General features: G+C 43.5%; 2 protein-coding genes across 4 annotated transcripts in view; both read left to right on the forward strand.

The window, feature by feature from the left end:
* LOC117873342 (centrosomal protein of 290 kDa-like) overlaps positions 1 to 1,284 on the forward strand; it is a 23,842-nt gene extending 22,558 nt beyond the window's left edge. For both annotated transcript variants that reach the window (XR_004644696.1, XM_034762596.1), the window contains one exon: positions 1,151 to 1,284. Coding sequence is in view for 1 of the 2 variants with exons in the window: in XM_034762596.1 (XP_034618487.1) it covers positions 1,151 to 1,159 (9 nt within the window). In the remaining variant the exon portion in view is untranslated. The remainder of the gene's footprint in view (positions 1 to 1,150) is intronic.
* MPPE1 (metallophosphoesterase 1) overlaps positions 1 to 20,587 on the forward strand; it is a 25,812-nt gene extending 5,225 nt beyond the window's left edge. For both annotated transcript variants that reach the window (XM_034762592.1, XM_034762591.1), the window contains exons 2-10: positions 2,315 to 2,704; positions 6,842 to 6,950; positions 8,027 to 8,130; positions 11,050 to 11,130; positions 14,620 to 14,728; positions 16,188 to 16,262; positions 16,372 to 16,494; positions 17,279 to 17,419; positions 18,510 to 20,587. In XM_034762592.1, the coding sequence (XP_034618483.1) occupies positions 2,424 to 2,704; positions 6,842 to 6,950; positions 8,027 to 8,130; positions 11,050 to 11,130; positions 14,620 to 14,728; positions 16,188 to 16,262; positions 16,372 to 16,494; positions 17,279 to 17,419; positions 18,510 to 18,692 (1,206 nt within the window). In that variant the 5' untranslated portion in view covers positions 2,315 to 2,423 and the 3' untranslated portion in view covers positions 18,693 to 20,587. The remainder of the gene's footprint in view (positions 1 to 2,314; positions 2,705 to 6,841; positions 6,951 to 8,026; positions 8,131 to 11,049; positions 11,131 to 14,619; positions 14,729 to 16,187; positions 16,263 to 16,371; positions 16,495 to 17,278; positions 17,420 to 18,509) is intronic.
* The last annotated feature ends 7 nt before the right edge of the window (positions 20,588 to 20,594 follow it).

Genomic DNA, 20,594 nt, shown 5'->3' on the forward strand with positions numbered 1-20,594 from the left:
TCAGGCATGCTGTGCTGTCTCCTAAGTGAAATCCTGGGAGAGGCTGCACATGGAGGACTAGGCACTTTGCTCTAAGGTTAATCTAGCAGCCCTCCTTTCCTGTGGGACTGCAGTCCCTTCTTTTGCTATTTCTTGCAGGCACTTGCCCCAGAAAGAGAGTATTTTTCTGCAAATGATTGTAGAGGAGGTGGTATTTTGAAAGTACTGGCATTTCTTCTCCTAAACAGAAGGAAAGAGCTTCTCCCCAGGTATCCAGGAAAAGGTCCACTCTCAAGCCTTTTTGGATTTTCCTTTACTGTTGTTAGTCTTGGATGCTGCCAGATCTTTTTCACTCAGGATGGAGAATCCTTTGTTTTGGATTAGGGTTAAGACAGTTTGAAAAAGTAATATCTAGAAGGAAAGACTTCTTGTGTCACCCAGACTTTGAAATCTCCTGAATTCCCCTTTTAAAAACACTGTCGCCCCCGGAGATCTGTTCCTCCTTACTGCAAACCTCTAAATGAATTTACCACACCCTTGAGGAAATCTACTAATCTGTTAGGCTTTCCCACAGTGATATTAATTGAAGTCAGTTAAATCATATTGAATTTGGAATCCTATTAAATTCTGGTGACTGTGCCAGAAAGCAGTCACGTTTGCCATAGTGTGTCCTGGGATGATTTGAATGCGAATATATTCAGCTGCTGTCCCTTCCCATCTCAGTGCCTCCTATACATCATTATTATTTTATTAGTAGTAGTAATAGAATATGTTATGCCTCAAGGGTGAGCTGTACCTTTGACCCCTCACTCAATCTCTCCATAGACAACGCTTCCAAATGACAGGCCAAGACCCATACTTTGCTTAGGGTGGAATCCCACAATCCAGCCAAATGCTAGACAGGGTCCCCTGGTCACAGCATCCCAATTCACTAACCATGTGTCCTCAGCAGGGCCAGCTGGGTTTTGGCCCCTGCTATAGACTTCCTTCTGGGAGCCTGTGACCAGTATGAAAGTGAAGTGACAGAATAGCTTCTTCAAAATAAAGTACCCACTTGCATGATGAAATTAAAGGACACTTGCTGGACAAATTTCCTTTCCCTGATTTTGGTTTTCAGGCCTATTCTAGCAAAGGTTAAATAAAATGGACCAAATTCTGCTCTTGCTTACAGGTATGCTAACTTGCTTCAGTCCACTCTTCTTCTAGCCTACAAACTAATTTCAGCATTGAGTGACTCCGAGCAATATAAGCGCTCTCTTTGGGCCCCAGTAACTGGAAGTGCACAGTTGTCTGACTCCGATAGTAGGGTATGTGTTCTAGCCCTTTCTTTGGTTTGCTGTACCCGTGTGGCAGCTTAGCTACAGGATGGTGTTAGGGAAAAATGTCATGATCTAGGCTGTAACCCAGTTCCACAATGTGATTTTATAACTCTGTTGTCCCATTCACACTATAAATAATAAAACCATATTAGAAATATAACATACAACTGTGGGCTGGTGCAGTTAGAGATTTGTGTAGAAGAGTGCTATGCCAAATTCAGTACTGGAGAGTAGCAAGCAAATAACTGATTCACTTTATTTTACTAATTTTTATTTCTATAGAATCTTGCATCTTAAGATCTCAATAATTTTATAATGAATTTAGCTTTCGAGCAGCTCTGTGGGGAGAGAAGTATGTTACTGAGGTAAAGAGACTTTAAGTGAAATTTTTCCTGAGGTCAATTTTTCCTGTGGTAGAGCCGGAAGCTGTGGCTCTCAGTTCTCTATTGTCTTAGCCACACACCTATTCTTCTTCAGAACCAATTTACAATTAGAGGATTGGGAGAAGGAGAGGTGTGGTTTGAGTAGCCTGAGCTTGTAATAAAGACCAGGATGGATTTTTCAGATTTCCTAGGCAATAATCTGATTCCTTTGTCTGGGAAAACAACTTTGCCTTTGTGATTCTTGTTTTTAGTTACAGGGCTCCAAGGCTTTCAAAATAATGGTAAAAAGCAACAGAGGGTCCTGTGGCACCTTTGAGACTAACAGAAGTATTGGGAGCATAAGCTTTCGTGGGTAAGAACCTCACTTCTTGTAATTACTTGCATCTGAAGAAGTGAGGTTCTTACCCACGAAAGCTTATGCTCCCAATACTTCTGTTAGTCTCAAAGGTGCCACAGGACCCTCTGTTGCTTTTTACAGATTCAGACTAACACGGCTACCCTTCTGAAAATAATGGTAGTAATTTAATAGGAATTGGGATGTGACTTTTCATCTTGTAAATGAACTGTACTTGATTATTAATGACTGGAACACTGGGCTTGTAAATATCTTTTTATTTTATATTGCTTCTGCAGGGATTCTGTACCAATGTGGAGACCATATGAACCTCTGATTGGACCCCACCATTTCCTGTTGTATGAAGGAGGGTGCTTTGCCCCTGGGGAACAACTTCTGTAGGCTGACATGGCAATGATGAGATCCGACTTGGGCATTATGAAGATCCTTCACTTGAAGAAGAGAGGCTGTTTTCTGCTGAAGCTTTTGTGTCTGGTTTCCTTGGTGTTAATCTTTTGTGAATTCTTAGTTTATTATGTGGTGATATTTCAGTGTCATTGGCCAGAAGTTAAAATAGAAGCTCACAGGAGCAGCAAACAGTCTTCGGCTTCTGTCTTGAAGGCCATGTTTTTATCTGATACCCACCTGCTTGGTGAAATCAAAGGGCATTGGCTAGACAAATTAAGAAGGTAAGAACTGAATTTAGGGAACATGCTGTAACCAATTTTTTTTTAAAGCTTTTCTCAGCATCCATGTATAAGCAGTAGTAAATGTAGTGGCATTTGGGGCAAGTAGCCACTCCGGCTTCTGACTTGCTTATCTGAATTTCGGGGGAAGAAAATAATGGAGGGTTAGGGAGTTAGACTGTGTCTAATCAGTGCAGTGTCTGACAGACCCAGGTAGCTAGTGTTGCTGTTGTATTGTGCTGCCATAAGCTTCTGAGTGCATTGTCTGGCTCAGAGAATCCTTTTTTTCAGTTTATAATAATACTTATAAATTATACAGTGCTTTACAAAAATAAAGTAGTTAATCTCCACAACACCCCTGCTAGTCAGTAATAGTATCCCCATTTACAGGGTGGGGGAATTGATAGTAACTCATCCAGTGTCACATTGAGCCAGTGGCAGGGCCACGACTAAAATCAAGCTCTCCCAACCCCATGCCGAATCCACTAAACCACATTGCTTCCTTCTGGTAATCCATGAGAAGCAGAACTTTTGAAGGAAAGTATCCATTTTTCCATGGCAGGAGCTATGTGACTGAGTGGCATCAAACCCAATCTCTACTGAACATTCTTTTATCTTTTAATAACCATACATGTATTTAAAGGAAGAATTGGGGAGAGTGAGCTCAAGCCCTGATAATAGACTTGGGTGAGTGAGGTGGGAGTCCCCCTTGCTCCACCCTCCTGAGAGAGAGAAACAGTGAATGCTTTTAGATGTAGTGTCCCTTCCTATGTGAGCTTGCATTATCCAATTGTCCATTGCAGAAACTATCAGAAGCCTGCATCCCAAGAAAGGGGGAAATATTAATAGGCAGGAGTTGTAGACCAAGCTGGATGAGCAAGCATCTCAGAGAGGTGATTAAGAAAAAGCAGAAAGTCTACAAGGAATGGAAGATGGGAGGGATCAGCAAGGAAAGCTACCTTATTGAGGTCAGAACATGTAGGGATAAAGTGAGAAAGGCCAAAAGCCATGTAGAGTTGAACCTTGCAAAGGGAATTAAAACCAATAGTAAAAGGTTCTGTAGCTATATAAATAAGAAGAAAACAAAGAAAGAAGTGGGACCGCTAAACACTGAGGATGGAGTGGAGGTTAAGGATAATCTAGGCATGGCCCAATGTCTAAACAAATAATTTGCCTCAGTCTTTAATGAGGAGCTTAGGGATAATGGCAGGATGACAAATGGGAATGAGGCTATGGAGGTAAATATTACCATATCCAAGGTAGAAGCCGAACTCGAACAGCTTGATGGTACTAAATCAGGGGGCCCAGATAATCTTCATCCAAGAATATTAAAGGAACTGGCACATGAAATTGCAAGCCCATTAGCAAGAATTTTTAATGAATCTGTAAACTCAGGGGTTGTACCGTAGAGAATTGCTAACGTAGTTCCTATTTTTAAGAAAGGAAAAAAAAGTGATCTGGGTAACTACAGGCCTGTTAGTTTGACATCTGTAGTATGCAAGGTCTGAGGAAAAAATTTGAAGGAGAACGTGGTTAAGGACATTGAGGTCAATGGTAATTGGGACAAAATACAACATGGTTTTATAAAAGGTAGCTCATGCCAAACCAACCTGATCTCCTTCTTTGAGAAGGTAACAGATTTTTTAGACAAAGGAAACGCAGTGGATCTAATTTACCTCGATTTCATTAAGGCATTTGATATGGTTCCACATGGGAAATTATTAGTTAAATTGGAAAAGATTGGGACCAATATGAAAATTGAAAGGTGGATAAGGAACTGGTTAAAGGGGAGACTACAACGGGTCATACTGAAAGGTGAACTGTCAGGCTGGAGGGAGGTTACCAGTGGAGTTCCTCAGGGATTGGTTTTGGGACCAATCTTATTTAATCTTTTTATTACTGACCTTGGCACAAAGTGGGAGTGTGCTAATAAAGCTTGCGGATGACACAAAGCTGGGAAGTATTGCCAATATAGAGAAGGACCGGGATATCCTACAGGAAGATCTGGATGACCTTGTAAACTGGACTAATAGTAATAGGATGAAATTTAATAGTGAAAAGTGCAAGGTCATGCATTTAGGGATTAATAACAAGAGTTTTTGTTATAAGCTGGGGACTCATCAGTTGGAAGTAACAGAGGACGAGAAAGACCTCGGAGTATTGGTTGGTCACAGGATGACTATGAGCCGCCAATGTGATATGGCTGTTAAAAAAGCTAATGCGGTCTTGGGATGAATTAGGTAAGGTATTTTCAGTAGAGATAAGGAGGTGTTAGTACCGTTATACAAGGCACTGGTGAGACCTCATCTGGGATACTGTGTGCAGTTCTGGTCTCCCATGTTTAAGAAGGATGAATTCAAACTGGAACAGGTACAGAGAAGGGCTACTAGGATGATCCGAGGAATGGAAAACCTGTCTTATGAAAGGAGACTCAAAGAGCTTGGCTTGTTTAGCCTAACCAAAAGAAGGCTGAGGGGAGATATGATTGCTCTTCATAAATACATCAGAGGGATAAATACCAGGGAGGGAGATGAATAATTTAAGCTCAGTACCAATGTGGAAACAAGAAGAAATGGATATAAACTGGCCGTTGGGAAGTTTAGACTTGAAATTAGACGAAGGTTTCTAACCATCAGAGGAGTGAAGTTCTGGAACAGCCTTCCAAGGGGAGTAGTGGGGTCAAAAGACGTATCTGGCTTCAAGACTAAGCTTGATAAGTTTATGGAGGGGATGGTATGATGGAATAGCCTAATTTTGGCAATTAGTTGATCTTTGACTATTAGTGGTAGATATGCCCAATGGCCTGTGATGGGATGTTAGATGGGGTGGGATCTGAGTTACTACAGAGAATTCTTTCCTGGGTGTCTGGCTGGTGAGTCTTATCCACATGCTCAGGGTTTAGCTGATCGCCATTTTTGGGGTCGGGAAGGAATTTTCCTCCGGGGCAGATTGGCAGAGGCCCTGGGGGGTTTTTGCCTTCCTCTGTAGCGTGGGGCATGAATCCTCACTTGCTGGAGGATTCTCTGCACCTTGAAGTCTTTAAACCATGGTTTGAGGACTTCAGTGGCTCAGACATAGGTTAGGGGTTTATTACAGGAGTGGGTGGGTGAGATTCTGTGGCCTGCATTGTGCAGGAGGTCAGACTAGATGATCATAATGGTTCCTTCTGTCCATGCATCTAATTAGATGAATTGATAAAGACTTCCTTATTTTTTTTACTTCAGCATTGGAAAATTTCATGTGATATTAAGACATCCTATAACACTTTGTTATTCGCTCAACCTAGAGAAGAAGCTATTACTATCTAATATGAACTACTAAATACAGGTAGTTATTACATATTGGTATAGGACAGGGATCACATGATATAGTGTAAATCTAGAATATTTCTGCCAAATTCATTGGTGTTTCATTTATAATCCAGAGCAGAATCTGGCTTATTCTGTGTCCCAGCAGAAACCTTGCTCAGATCACTGCAGGATGAAATTTACTAAAGGAAGACATCCCTAGGGGACTCAAAACAGTGGCTTGATCTTGTATAGCAAAGTTGCTGGCTTACCTATGCACACTAGTGTCAGCTCTGTCAACTACCATTTTGACACAATTCATTATAACGTTTTAACAAAATGGAAATTTGTTACCCATGTCTAGCAAATAACAGTATAGTAATTTACTCATTTTAAATTGGCTTATCTGGAGGTCTAATTTGTGTCATTGGTTAGATTTGTAATGATGATTCAATATCCAGCGTGGGGGTTTGTTCTGAGCAATCAAAACCTTTTGCTGCAGGAACAGATGCATTCGGTCAAGTGTGTGCGATTATTCAACATACTTCCACTGATCAGTTTTTACATACTTTGAAAATAACCCATTAACTTGTGATAAAAGGTTAGTATCAGCACTTTGTCTGGTGTCCCATGAGCTGGTGCTGATCATGGTTTCTGATGTGGGGGAGAGCAGGGAGGTAGCCCAGGAGCTGGTGTTAAACCTGACTTTTTAAAAATCTAGCTGGGTTTCAGAGTAGCTCTTTCAGTCTTTGAGAGCCTGCTTCACTGTCCTGTCAGGCAAGACCTTGTTTAATCAGAGTAAAGGATCAGGCAGTTAAGAGAGTCTATTGATTCGATGCTTCCTGTTTCTTAGGGAATGGCAAATGGAGAGAGCCTTCCAAACTGCCTTGTCATTACTGGAGCCAGATATTGTTTTCATCCTAGGAGACGTCTTTGATGAAGGAAAGTGGAGCTCCTCCCAGGTAAAAGGTCCACATCTACTGATTTTTAGTGTCAGAAAACGCTGAACTGTTTTAAAAGAAATGGGGTTTCCTGGAAATAAGTGGCATGCAGAGCAAGCCAGGCTTTATTTGATATTCCTCTTCCACAATTGATGTATTGCAGATTTGTAGGCCGTGACTATAATTTCTAGTGTAGTGTGACATAGTCACTGCAAGGCAGTTGCACTCCAGTGTGAGTGGAGGATATATGTGGGCACAAATAAGATCAGGCAGTAGGCATAGTCTTTTGCATTGAGTTGGTCTCCAGCGCCCTACAGTGCAAGGTTAAGAGGAGGCGAATGTGCGTGACTGGGGAGATACGAGTTAAATGTGATCCTCCTCGTGCTTACGAAGTACTGAGGCTGTGAAAAGGGGATTAGATAGATTTCTCCTTCTTTTAGGAGTGGTGCTTCCTAATGATAATCTGGGGAGTAGTATGGAAAAGAGGTAACGTTTATAAATGTTTGTGGCCACCATTATGATGCTAGGTGTAAACACTGACAGGCTATTAGCATGAGTGGCCAACAGTCCAAACTTTAAAATGGCAAATGAGTAACCCAGCCTTTTACTTTAAAAGGCATTATTGGCCTTCTGAAACCCAAAGAAGTGCATTGCCTAGTGTAATAAAGCTGTTGGCAAATTAATTTTGCAAATATAAACAAGGGAATCAGTCAGGCTTGTGCATTACTGGGTATTAGTGTTTGGGGCTCTGACCTTCCTGATAGCTGGTCAGAAAGTTCTATTTGTGTCCTGTATTCTAAAGCCAGTTCATTGTTGTTGCAATATTAATGACACTAATAGCTGTTTTAATATTGTCCATATTCCAGTCTTGGAAGATATACAATGGATGCTGCTCTCGTCTTGGCAGTGGTAGTTTTCCAGGGGGTTGACTACAAACTGAAATTTGGTGATTCTCCCTGGACTTGATTTTTCCAATAGCTTCTTTCTCCTCTCCCTAAGCCAAACACATAAAACATGAAAATCTCAAGGTGACAGCCTACTGCTAAGTCCTTTCATAGTTGTCTTCAACATCAGCAGTTTTTACAATTTTCCTGCAGGCCTGGGCAGATGATGTCAGGCGGTTTCAGAAAATGTTCCGACATCCAGTTCGCACTGAGCTAATGGTTGTTGTTGGCAACCATGACATTGGCTTTCACTACGAGTAAGTATTTCAGAAAAATTCAGTGCACTGTCAGGTGTGAAATGTCAGGATGTAAACAGTGACTCAGTATTGCCAGCCTCAAGAGATCAAATAACATCAGATTGGCCCCAAAGTCAAATGTTGGTTTTTAGTCTGACTTTTGACTTTAACACCTCTCTACTCCTCTGCCAATGTGTGTGAGAGAGACTTCCAGGTTGAAGAGTCAACCTTTACTACACGCTTCTTTCTGGCTGCTCAGATGGAGCTCCCACTTCCTCTCCCTCAGCCCCTAAGGTAGGGTAGCTGCCATCCATTACATTTCCTATTACTGTCTTACTTTCTCCTGCTGGATGAGGGTTATACAATGGAACTGGAAAATGAACGTCCAAGAAACACAAAGTACTCTTCTTATGTATCGAGTCCTCCTATTAAGGATTTATGTGAGCGGAAGATCTTTACATGTACGAATGTCTTTCTTTACAGCATCTCCCACCTAGCTAATTACTGCAAAACCCCATGCAGAGCTATCTGTATCTCAGTGCAGTAATTATAAAGACAATCCTTATTTTTTTTAAGTAATTCACATTGAAAGCATTTAAAAAATAATTTTAAAATCAGACTTTGTTTGCATAACGGTGATCAGCTACATTAATAGATCAATTATCCAATAGGGTGACCAGACGTCCCGATTTTATCGGGACCGTCCCGATATTTCCTTGTTTGTCCCGCGTCCCGACCGACATGCGGTCGGGACAACCGGACAAACAAGGAAATGCCCCGAGGCCTAGAGCCCGGAAATACTCGCACCCCCCCCCCGCCCCGACTCCGCCCCCTCCTCCCCCGATTGGCTCCCTCCCCGAATCCCCGCCTCTTCCCCGGGCTCACCATTCCTCCCCCCTCCGCAAGCGCTGGAGGGAGGCCCGGGAGACTCAAGGGAAGCGCGGGGCCGGGGTGAGTAACAGTCCGGCCTGGCCGCGAGCAGGACTCAGTCGGGTGGTTGGGCGAGGAGGGGGGCGGCCCGCGGGGCCAGGCGGCGGCTGTTGTTGTCCCCCCGGGCAGCGGGACACGGGAGCAGCCGCTGCTGCAGCTTCCACTGCCGCGGGGGGAGGAAGCGGCCATGGCACTCGGCGGCTGTGGCGCCTCCGAACCCCCCGAGCCGGGGCCTGCTGCGGGGACCCAGCAGTGCGCACGCTGGGTCCAGCCCCTGGCCAGTCGCGTCTGGGCTGCTGCCCAGCTGGTGCTATCCCACGGCGGCCACGGGGCGGAGGCATCGGCCGCCCAGCCCCGTTCGTTCCCCTGCGGGACGGGGGGGCTGGGGCCTGCTGCCCCCACTCCGGGGCCGCCGCGGGGGAACGAACGGGGCTGGGCGGCCGATGCCTCCGCCCCGTGGCCGCCGTGGGATAGCACCAGCTGGGCAGCAGCCCAGACGCGACTGGCCAGGGGCTGGACCCAGCGTGCGCACTGCTGGGTCCCCGCAGCAGGCCCCGGCTCGGGGGGTTCGGAGGCGCCACAGCCGCCGAGTGCCATGGCCGCTTCCTCCCCCCGCGGCAGTGGAAGCTGCAGCAGCGGCTGCTCCCGTGTCCCGCTGCCCGGGGGGACAACAACAGCCGCCGCCTGGCCCCGCGGGCCGCCCCCCTCCTCGCCCAACCACCTGACTGAGTCCTGCTCGCGGCCAGGCCGGACTGTTACTCACCCCGGCCCCGCGCTTCCCCTGAGTCTCCCGGGCCTCCCTCCAGCGCTTGCGGAGGAAGGTGTTTTTTTTTTTTGGCCCCGCCCCCCGCCACGCCCCCCCCGCCACGTCACACCCCCCCCCCCCGCGTCCCGATATTTGTATTTGGTGATCTGGTCACCCTAATTATCCAATAATTTCACCTTGGATTTGTCTGCCCTGGACCTGGCAGCACCTGTTCTCTGACTCCTCTGCCCTCGGCCCCTCCCCGGAGGAGTGGCTGCTGTGTAGCTTTTTCCTGATTCCTTCCCTCCACCTACATCTCAAGCACTGACCTGGCACTGGGTTTGTGTGTACTTGGAGAAAAGCTGCTGCTGGGTCCACAGCAGAGCAAGTACTGGGGTGGGGGGTAATGCTGTTGGGCTCCAGACTCAACAGTAGCTTTTTCCTGACTCCTTCCCTCCACCTACATCTTTCTCTGTGTCCTGCTGTCCCAGGACCCTCTCTCTGCTACCACTGAGATAGCGCCAATCCATACATGAAGGCAGGGCTCAGTGGCAAGGGCAGATCTGTTTTTCTCAGTTCCAGAGACTCTCACTTGAGCTCTGCCTGTGTGACCAGCCCTGAAAATTGGATGAAAGGGGTGGCTGCTTGGGTCTTTGTGAGAGTACCTCATGTCGGTATCAAAATCCCATGACTCACCGTTAATTCACAGGATTTGGCAGTACTGAGTAACCGTTGGCTTCCATGTGAGTTAGGGTTTTTTTTAATTATCTAGGGCTTTTGTCTTCAAGCATCAGTTAAGAGGGGCTGGGTTGCATGTTTAGAGCCAGACCTGGAGTGTAGCTCATGTGCACAGAGTGAGAGTTAGGAGTGCCCTGTAAAGGTGGCTTCAAGATCACATCATGGTCAAGCTGCTGCTATAACTCACGCTGTGCTGCAGTGACCCAAAAATGCAACCAAGGTATTGTGGGTATTCTGCCCCATTCCCTACTCTCTCAGCATCAGAGAGGGTGATTTGCATCTGTTGTATTTCACTTTGTGCTTGTATTGGGGGCAATACTCCCTGGCTTGGTTATGCTTGCTCTGGGGCCAGACTAGACTGAGAGGGGCTGTATCCATCCCATGCAGAATCTCAGTTTTAAGGTCTAATCTGGATCATGGAGCAGTACCTGTCAGGGAATTGCCATTTAAATCTGTAACACAAGTATATAAAATTACTTATAATGGCAAGTTTCTGAGCATCATACTACTTTTGTCTTTTAACACAGAATGACCACTTACAAGTTAAAACGGTTTGCAAAAGTTTTCAACTTCACCTCAGGAAAGCTAATAACCCGGAAGGGGGTAAAGTGAGTATAATGTTTGCCAACATTTTGAGCTTTTTCATTGGTTTTATTTTCTTGAACCCGTTGTAGCGTGTTCTCGTGAATATTTGTTAAACATAAAACATTATTTACTCCCAAGAAACTTGTTTGTAAATACTGTAAAGCCGTGGTCTCCAATCTTTTTATGCACAAGATCACTTTTTGAATTGAAGATCAACCCAGGATCTGCCCTGCCCCACTCACTCCATTTCCCCCTCCCTCTGTTGCTTTCTCTCCCCCACCCTCACTCACTTTCACGGCCTGGGGCAGGACTCAGGAGGTTGGGATGCGGGAGGGGTTCGGATTGTGGGAGTGGGTTCCGGGCTGGGGTGCAAGCTCTGGGAGGGAGTTTGGTCCTGGGAGGGCTCATATGAATCATAGAATCATAGAATATCAGAGTTGGAAGGGACCTCAAGAGGTCATCTAGTCCAACCCCCTGCTCAAAGCAGGACCAATTCCCAGCTAAATCATCCCAGCCAGGGCTTTGTCAAGCCGGGCCTTAAAAACCTCCAAGGAAGGAGACTCCACCACCTCCCTAGGTAACGCATTCCAGTGTTTCACCACCCTCCTAGTGAAATAGTTTTTCCTGATATCCAACCTGGACCTCCCCCACCGCAACTTGGTTACACTGCACCTAATCTCATAGAATCTACTGGACATTTCATGAGTTTTACTTTTTATTAGTGTAATTTTGTGGTTTATAAATCCAAAATCCTTCATGGACTGTCACAAATCAGTGTAACATTCTCAACTGTGGGGTGTGCATTGGCTGAGCCTGGGGCAGGGGGTTGGGGTGCAGGAGAGGGTGAGGGCTGTGGGCTTTGGGAGGGAGTTTGGGTGCAGGAGGGGGTGCAAGGTTCAGGCTTCGGCCAGGAGGTGCTTACCACAGATGGCTCCCAGGCGGCAGCGCAGCGGGGCTCAGGCAGGCTGGCTGCTGGCACATCTCTGTTCCCGACCAATGGGAGCTGCAGGGACGATGCTGGGGGTGGGGGCTGTGTGCGGAGCTGCCCTCCCTGCCCCTCTCCCTGGGGGCCACAGAGATGTGTCAGCAGCCAGCCTGAGCCCCGCCGTGCTGCCGGACTTTTAGTGGCTGGAGATCGCGATTGACTGGCAGAGGCTCCAGGATTGACCAATTGATCGCAATCAATTGGTTGGTGACCACTGCTGTAAAGGGAACTATTTTGAGCAAAATAACTTGGCAACTTTCCAGTGGAAAGAAAACAATTCAAAGGATTTAATGGCTGTCATATTGCTCTGGAGCACAAGAGCAGATTTGTGGGGTTTGTGTTCTTTTGCTTCCAACCACTTACGGTGACCGCTGACTGCCAATCTTAAATGAGGAAAGTGGTTGAGTGAAATGTTCAACATTTAAGTATTAACACCAGTGGAATGTCCTCGCTTCTTCAGTGCCTGAAACTCATGCCTTGTTTGTGGAACATGGTAATACAGCACCTGGTCCTGCCACCCTTATTCACATGAGTGATCTCAGCTACTCACCTCAGCAGAGCTTGGCCCACAATGCATCTGTCATCTTAGTGCCAAGCTTGTTCTCTCCTTTAGTTTTATCAGTTGGTTAGAGAAACTGTTGATAGCTCAGTAAATATTTCTATATATATATGTCCCTGTGTCCTGGGTGCACATACTATGTAAGGAAGTGCAGTGGGTCCACTGAAAGCCATCTTATCAGAATTTTTTTTTCAGATAAAGTGAAGGGAAATACATTGTACTCATCTACACTCTGACATGTATATGGTCAGAATATAATTCACAAGAATGTAGGAAATAAAGGCTACAAATGTATCACTTAATTTTTTTTTAAACATTAAGCAGGTAGTCTAAACAGGCTGGAAGTGCTATATCCCCCAGGAAAGAAAGAAAAAGTGTGCTTCATGCAGGCTTATGAGAAAATAGACACCCAGTTTAATACAACCATGTATTACTCACGTCTGTGACCCTAAACACACATTTCAGCTAACATTTTAAAAATAGTCATTAAACAGGGACTAACATCCCCTCCTTACTCCAGACTGTGTGTATAGTACTCAATTGACCATCTGCTCGTTGAAATGAGTTTGCCTTATTAATACTGCTCGGTAAATGTGTTCTAGAACACTAGTACAACAAGTAGCTATTTAGTGAAAAATGTTGGCTGCAATTTAAGATCTGCTTTTTGCCAGCAACCCTTCCATGATGGAATCTAGCTCACTTTTGTATATAAAGCACACCACTGTTCCGTCCTCCTGCATGCTGAGCTGTGAATATGTCCTTTCTCTGTCAGCTAGCAGGCTGTCCTTCTAATATAAAAATAAGTGCCTGTTTATACTTGTGACAGGTAAGAGCCTAGTAGCAAGAAACATTCAGTTTATTTAAAAGCTACAACGAAGGTAGAGTTAGGTAAGTGCAGTGAAAGCTTCCCTACCCTGCTTTGCCAGAGACCCATGGTTAAGTGAGAGACGCGTCTCTTTAGGTGTGAATCAGACTAAGGGCTTGCCTACACAGTGCCAGAAGGATGTGGGTTGTGCTCTAACTGCCCTGCTTCTTGCACACTCTACAGGGCATGTTAGTGTGTTTTACAAATCACACCCCACCGGTGCACTTTGCTGGCAACCTGTAGACAAGGTCCAGGTTCATTTGTGGGGCCTTCCCTAGGCAGAAGCTGCCAAATGCAGTATAGCTTTGCTTTAACATTGCTCACAAGGCCTCTCTGGCTTCTGAGATACAAGTGCCAAAGCAACTTCTCACCTTCAGATTTCAATGTTATGGATTATTGCATTGCAAGAGGATATAAACAGTGCCTCACAAATTGTGTGGACATCAGATTCATCACTGCATCTAAACTTTACTATGCAACCCCACTGACTAGATTAGTGTCTAACAATAAAACAGGTGATCATGGAAAGTTGTGGTAAAATGCAGTATCAGTATTTGAGAGGTACGGCTAGTGCAGCCATTCTCAAACTGTGGGTTGGGACCCCAAAGTGAACAGGGTTGCCAGGGCTGGCTTAGACTTGCTGGGGCCCAGGGCTGAAGCCCGAGCCCCACCACCCAGGGCCAAAGCCAAAGTCCGAGGGCTTCAGCCCTGCGTGGCGAGGCTCAGGTTGCAGGCCCTCCCCTGGGAGGGGAGGGAGGGGGGGAAGGGCTGAAGCCCTTGAGCTTCAGCTTTGCCCCCCTCCCCATCCAGAGCAGTGGGGCTTGGGCAGGCTCAGGCTTTGGTCCCCTCTCCTGGGGTCGTGAAGTAATTTTTTTGTCGGCAGGGGGTCGCAGTGCAATAACGTTTGAGAACCCCTGGTCTAGTGCGTGGCCTAGGCACAGTCGTTATTGAATTTAGTTTGTACGCTTTGAGTTTTTTATCTGAATTATGAACTTGGTTGCATTTTTTTTTTTTTTTTTTAAACACGGGCTTCATCTCTCTCCACTAGTGTCTGGAGACCTAACAGTTGTCCTTTTCCCTATTCCCTCTCTGTTCTCCCCCAGTTTTGTCATGGTGAACAGTGTTGCCCTGGATGGTGATGGGTGCACTGTCTGCAGCAGGGCAGAGGCAAAGCTCATGAAGCTTTCTCATAAACTGAATTGCTCCCAACAGGTAAGAGTCCAATAGTCCATTCACTGTAACTGCAGAGTTGGAGTTGCAGTTATAGTCCGGGTGGAAGTCAGATTCTTCTCCTTTGAAAAATCTCAGTCTCTAGTTTGTGTTTTGTCCTTCCTCACATAGTGCTCTGGCCTTGTCTCCTTGATCATTCTTACCTCCATATTCATGGTGGATTTCAGTGTGCATGTTGCTGACTCCCTCTGCCCCGGTCTTTCTGCTAACTTCAGAAAGACAGGGGCACAGGTCTTTTACCTCCTATAATCTTGTCCGGTCTGTGATCTCTCTGTCAGCAAAATCCTGTAGCCCTTTTCTCTGCCACATATAATATCACTTACTCTGGTCTCTGCTCTTGTAAGGGAGCCTGCATAGTCTAATGGCAGTCTGGAGACCTGGATTTTGTTCCTCACTTTGCCACTGACCTGCAAGTCACTTCATCTCAGTTTCCCCATCTGTAAAATTGTTAATGGTTATTCTCCTTTGTAAAGCACTTGGGATATAAGTATTATTCTTACATAGACAGGGCCTTTTTCTGTCTACCTTTTGCCTGTCATGTCTCCTCCTAACCTGAACTCTCATCCTACTTTTCAAATGTACTCTTTTTAAACACTCATCTGTCTTGACCAAATTAATTTGTGAATTTACCTTAACTTCCTTCCACTACATCAATAAAATTTCTCTTAAGTAAAAAGAGTATCAAACCACCCCATTTCCTCTTTCCCTTCTTAATGGAAACCTTTGTATCCTTGATGGTGAATTTTACTTTCATCCCATATCTCCTGGATCTGCAGACTTGCATGTTGCCATTATCTGTCCAGCGTGGTCTCTGAATACTACTAATTTGATTCCCACCACTGCTGAAATCTTAAAGCATGCTTTCAGATCCTCTTGCCTTCTCTACAGCTATTCCAGTTTTCTATGGTTCAGCATGTTCTGTAAAGTGTTGCTGCCACCTTCTGATATACAGAGAGAGTGCAATTGCATCCATGACATCCTCGAACAATTTCACTAGTTCCTTGTTCATTAAAGTCCAGTTCTAAATTGTCAGTCTTGATTTTTAAAATACTTCATGGACTTGCTTCAGGCTTCTGTTCATGTAGTTCCATCCTCTTCTCTATCCCTTCACAATCTGACCTCTGAATCACCTGCCATTTGGAACAGACGTCCTACACAGCACCAGCTCTCTTCAAATCATCCCATCATATAGCTTTTCTCCCTTACTTATACCTCTGATTTTACTCTGTAAGGCCTCATATGATTAGTTTCTCTGATAGACACTGTAAACAAGTATTTTTGCAATAATCCTTATACAATGCTAGTTTTTTTGTTGTTGTTGAGGGAAATATCTTACATGGTCTTCAACTTTGCATTTCTGTCCTGGCCCTCCAAGCACATAATAAATACAGAACTAGTGCTGCACAGACACAATTATGTTTGTCTGGCTTGATTTTATTAGCAGGAACAGAATCATTCCAACAAAAGATGCAGTGGTGTGGAACAGCTTCCAGCTTCAGAAGCAATCCTTTTACAGGTGTGTTGGAGATTAGGTGGGCAGGATTTCACCATTTCAGCATATTTATCAACATTTTATAAAAGGCTGCATTAGCTAACAACTGGCTCTTGCTTTGAATCCCTGTCAGCATTACCCTCTTTACAGAAGAAGTGACGCTGAATGTACCGGAGAAGATTCTGCTCTTCCAGAGGAAAAGAACATCCCATTTAAAGAAAAGTATGACGTACTGTCTAGAGAGGCTTCACAAAAGGTTTGGTAATTTAACAACTTTATTTAATATCACAGTAACTTTACAGCACTTCCTGAAATCCTTAATTATGTATATAATATTGGAAAAAGCAAATGCTAGCTGAGATAAGCTCCTCCTGGTTTAGTGAGGCTTGGGGGAGACTGCTGATAAACCTGCTGGGCTCTACATGGTAAGTCCAGGGACACTCAGTCTGCTGCAGAGCATTTATTCTCAGTGTAGCATTTTGTACTATATGTAAAGTTTTAGAGTACATGGGTTACCCATTTTTAGTAGGACTAATAGAAAAAGTCAGTGATCTTGTCCAGCGCTCTAAAAACATTACTTTCACTGAATTACTGATGATAAAGAGAACATTCCCAATAAATTAAATGGGCAACAGAGATTTTTCCTACAGCAGAAATGTATTTGCTCAAGTTTGAGGGCAGATCACCTCCAAATCAGTGCTACTCTTCATTTAAGACCTAGGTTTTCTATTTGTGGTGCTAAAGACTTGATACTGAGTGTTCAAATTCATAAGGAATTTACCTACTATAGTAAAATGTTACAAAATACCACCCTGTTTTTATGACAAAGGTCAAATAGGGTGATTTACTATTAAAATATGACTATTGTATTAGTGGAAGACACGAGGATTTCACAAAATACTCTGCAAAAATAGTAGCCCAAGTAAAAATATGGAAGGAGAGCCCGTTGGAAGCAAAACTAGATATTAAACTGTGTGATGACTTTAAACAAATTCAAATTAACTTTTCATGTTTGTAATTTTGTACTGTTTCCAATATAGCTGTTATGGTGGTTTCATCCCCGTTTGATTCTGAGTGGCCATACCCACAGTGCATGCGAAGTGTTGCATAATGGGAAGATTCCAGAAATCAGTGTCCCATCATTTAGTTGGAGGAACAGAAACAACCCTAGTTTCATCATGGTAAATTTAAAGATTTTTATTTTTGTCAGGTAACTTTCATAAATATAAATCAACATGGCAATCAGCTATTTATTAAACTGCTGCTACCTGTTTGTTTTGTTTAAAAAGGCAGAACACCCACTCTCCCTCAAAACCCAACATTTACTTAATACACTGCATCCACTTTATAAAGCACATCAGGGGAGCCACGCAGGTTGTGTGGTACAAGGAAGTGCTGTTAAAGGTCTAGTTTGTATATTCGTAAAAACCATGTGTAACAGAGTTTCTTATAAAGAGGGTGCAGGGTAAACTATTGACTTGTAAAAAAAAAAAAAAAAAAAAAATCATCAGTACCATGCACCGAACAGTAAAAAGGCTAGTTTTGCTTAGCTGATTTATCTACTATGAAAATAAGACCATATCTATCTCAGATTTCTACATGGCTTTCTTGCCTGTCAGACTCACCTATTAACCACTTCAGAGAGGGCAAGTTTTCATTTGTCTTCTGATAATCTGCCTCATTAGTTTCAATTCATATGTTTTCTAATTTCACTTAGAATGTTGGTTAAGCTCCATCAGATAGTTCCAATCTTCTTTATTATATACCACGTAGAGATGGAGAAAACAACCAGTTCTACAATAATTCAAGATTTGTAGGTTTTGCTATTTAAAACAGAACTTTTCAATCAGTTTTTTTTACTTTTCAGTATCTTGTGGCATGGGGAAAAGAAACTCAAATCTCATTACTCTTTGGTTTACACTCTTTAGTCCATAGACAACAACACCAAGTCCCTTCTCAATCCATGTATTTTATTTAACTGTTGGCATGTTTCTTTTGCTAAGTAGTCCTGCTTTTACCAGCTGCTACCTATCCAATCAAGTGCTTGTGCCTATTCTATTTTCCTTAAAGTGGTTGCTATCAAACCATGCACATTACCTTTGCAACATGTCTAGTCTCCAGTGCTATAGGGTGTGGACTGACTGCATGGCATTGGTACTATATTAGTCCAGGTCCTGCAACCTAATGCAGAACTTCTACATCACAGCTGTTTTTGATGTAAACTCACTAAACCTATACCCAACCACATGATGGCCTTTCTTTCTTTTTCAGGGCAGCATAACACCAACCGACTTCTCCCTCTACAAGTGTTTCCTTCCACTTGAGAGCAGAGTTGTTACTATATACTGTATAGCAGGGGCTCTACTTGGGGTACTGATACTAGCTCATCTTCAACTTCTCAATCCACCTTTTTATTTTGCTCAGCACTTAATCAGGAAGCATAAAGCAGTATGAAGAGCCAGACATCTGCATTCAGTTACTGAAATACCAAAGCTGAGAACAGTCAAACATCAGACTATATTCATGCCAGCAAATTACCTAATTGGATTGTTAATCCGAAGGCGGCAGGTCGCATTTACACATACCATAGAAATCCTACACAGTTGATATGACTACTACAGGATAAATAATTAACTGAAATGAACTGTTTTCATGCTGTACAAAAATACAGTATTCTACAATCAAATGAGTCCATTTCCTTGCTATAATTTTTGTATCAAATATGTATACTAAAAGGTTGTAACTGTACATTATGTAAATCCTACAGCCTCTGCACTAGAATGTCCTACCTGGGAGGAGGCATAGTCTTTCAAGCTGGAACCGTCACTGTATGTTTTATTGCTACATGCCCTTCTAACGTGATACTTCTGTTTCTTAATGTCAGCAGGAGATAGATGCATCAGTGGATTTCCTTAGCATTCCTAAGCTGTCACACACAAAAAACTGTTGTTTGGGAGAAATCCCTGCTGCGTTAGTAGTTGTAGATTGTAATCCCCTGTCTGCCAGACCATCTTTCCACCCCTCCAGGGTCTACTTGCCAAAACACTTCAGCCCTTCCAAAAATTTGGGTGGACCCTCTCAAGCTGCTCTTTTTAATAAAATGTGCTATCATAATCTTAAACTACAGGGCCCTATTGCACCCTATAGGTCAATGTGGAGAGGTTTTCCCCAACAAAGGAGGTCAGATACTGCTGCAGTAACATTTTCCCATAGCTTTATGGTGGAGGACCAGGTGCATGTTATGCCCCTGGAGGATTCCAAAAGAATGTTAACAAAACTTGGTTATATTAATGCAGAGCCAGCTTTGGGCTGTAATGTCAACCGTAATGGAGTTTTGGGGATTGCTTTGTAGGGGAAAGCTGTAGCAGCAGAGCTCCATTGGAGCCACAGCAATCCTCAGAGCTGGCGTAGTTGAGGCTCTCCGCCTCTGGGTGGCTAGATTGCAAAAATCTAGAAGCCAGAATCCCTGCTGCTTTATGGGGACAGGATAGACAAATACAATTACAAGAAAAACCATAAGGAATTTCCACAGCAGGAACCAGTTTGCCTTTTGGTGCCCTGAAGAGACGGGGGTTTTTATTCTACAGGGCTGGTTTGTTTTGCCTACTTTACCTTTCAAGTGGGAATGAGTAATAAAAGAAAGTTTGCATGTTTCTAAAATAATTTTGGAAGGGGAGGTGTGAGAATCTATGCATAACCGGCAGTGGTAGATTTAGGGAATTATACCTATTACTAGCTAACCCCTGCCTTTCACTTTCTAGGAAATACATAACTGAATTGCAAATATAGAAATATCAAGACTATACATCCTACTAGCAATTTCACTTGGAAGGATAATCTTACAAAGATACCATACTGTCTCTAAAATTATCCTATTTTAAAATAAAATTACTAAATTTCTCTAATTTAATTTTAAGTAAAAGAGGACTGGGTTTATAAATAGCATGAATCATGGCTGTATTATAAAAATCTGATTCATATTGTGTTCCTGAAAACAACAATTCAGATCTTAATTTGTCCCTAAAATTTAAAACAAAGATGGAGATAGTCCAAGGAGTGATTAAACAATCTATGAAGTAATGTAGGCTAACACTTCTCTAGGTTTCTGTTATTGCAACTGTAATTTTAGACATTTGTACAGGTTATCTTGGACACAGGAAAAGTATATACTCACAGAGACATAAAACACCTATGTATAAAATATAAAGCAATGTTATAGTTACTAAAAAGGACATGCCTTATTGCTACAGCAATTCTTGCTTTTTATATATTGTACTGTACCACAACTTGTTTTGAGAATGTCATTTGCATAAATTATTCAAGTTTGAGAAATATTCACACAGTTGATTCTACAAT

Source organism: Trachemys scripta, chromosome 2 (genome assembly GCF_013100865.1).
Source record: "Trachemys scripta elegans isolate TJP31775 chromosome 2, CAS_Tse_1.0, whole genome shotgun sequence".
NCBI classification, from domain to species: domain Eukaryota; kingdom Metazoa; phylum Chordata; order Testudines; family Emydidae; genus Trachemys; species Trachemys scripta.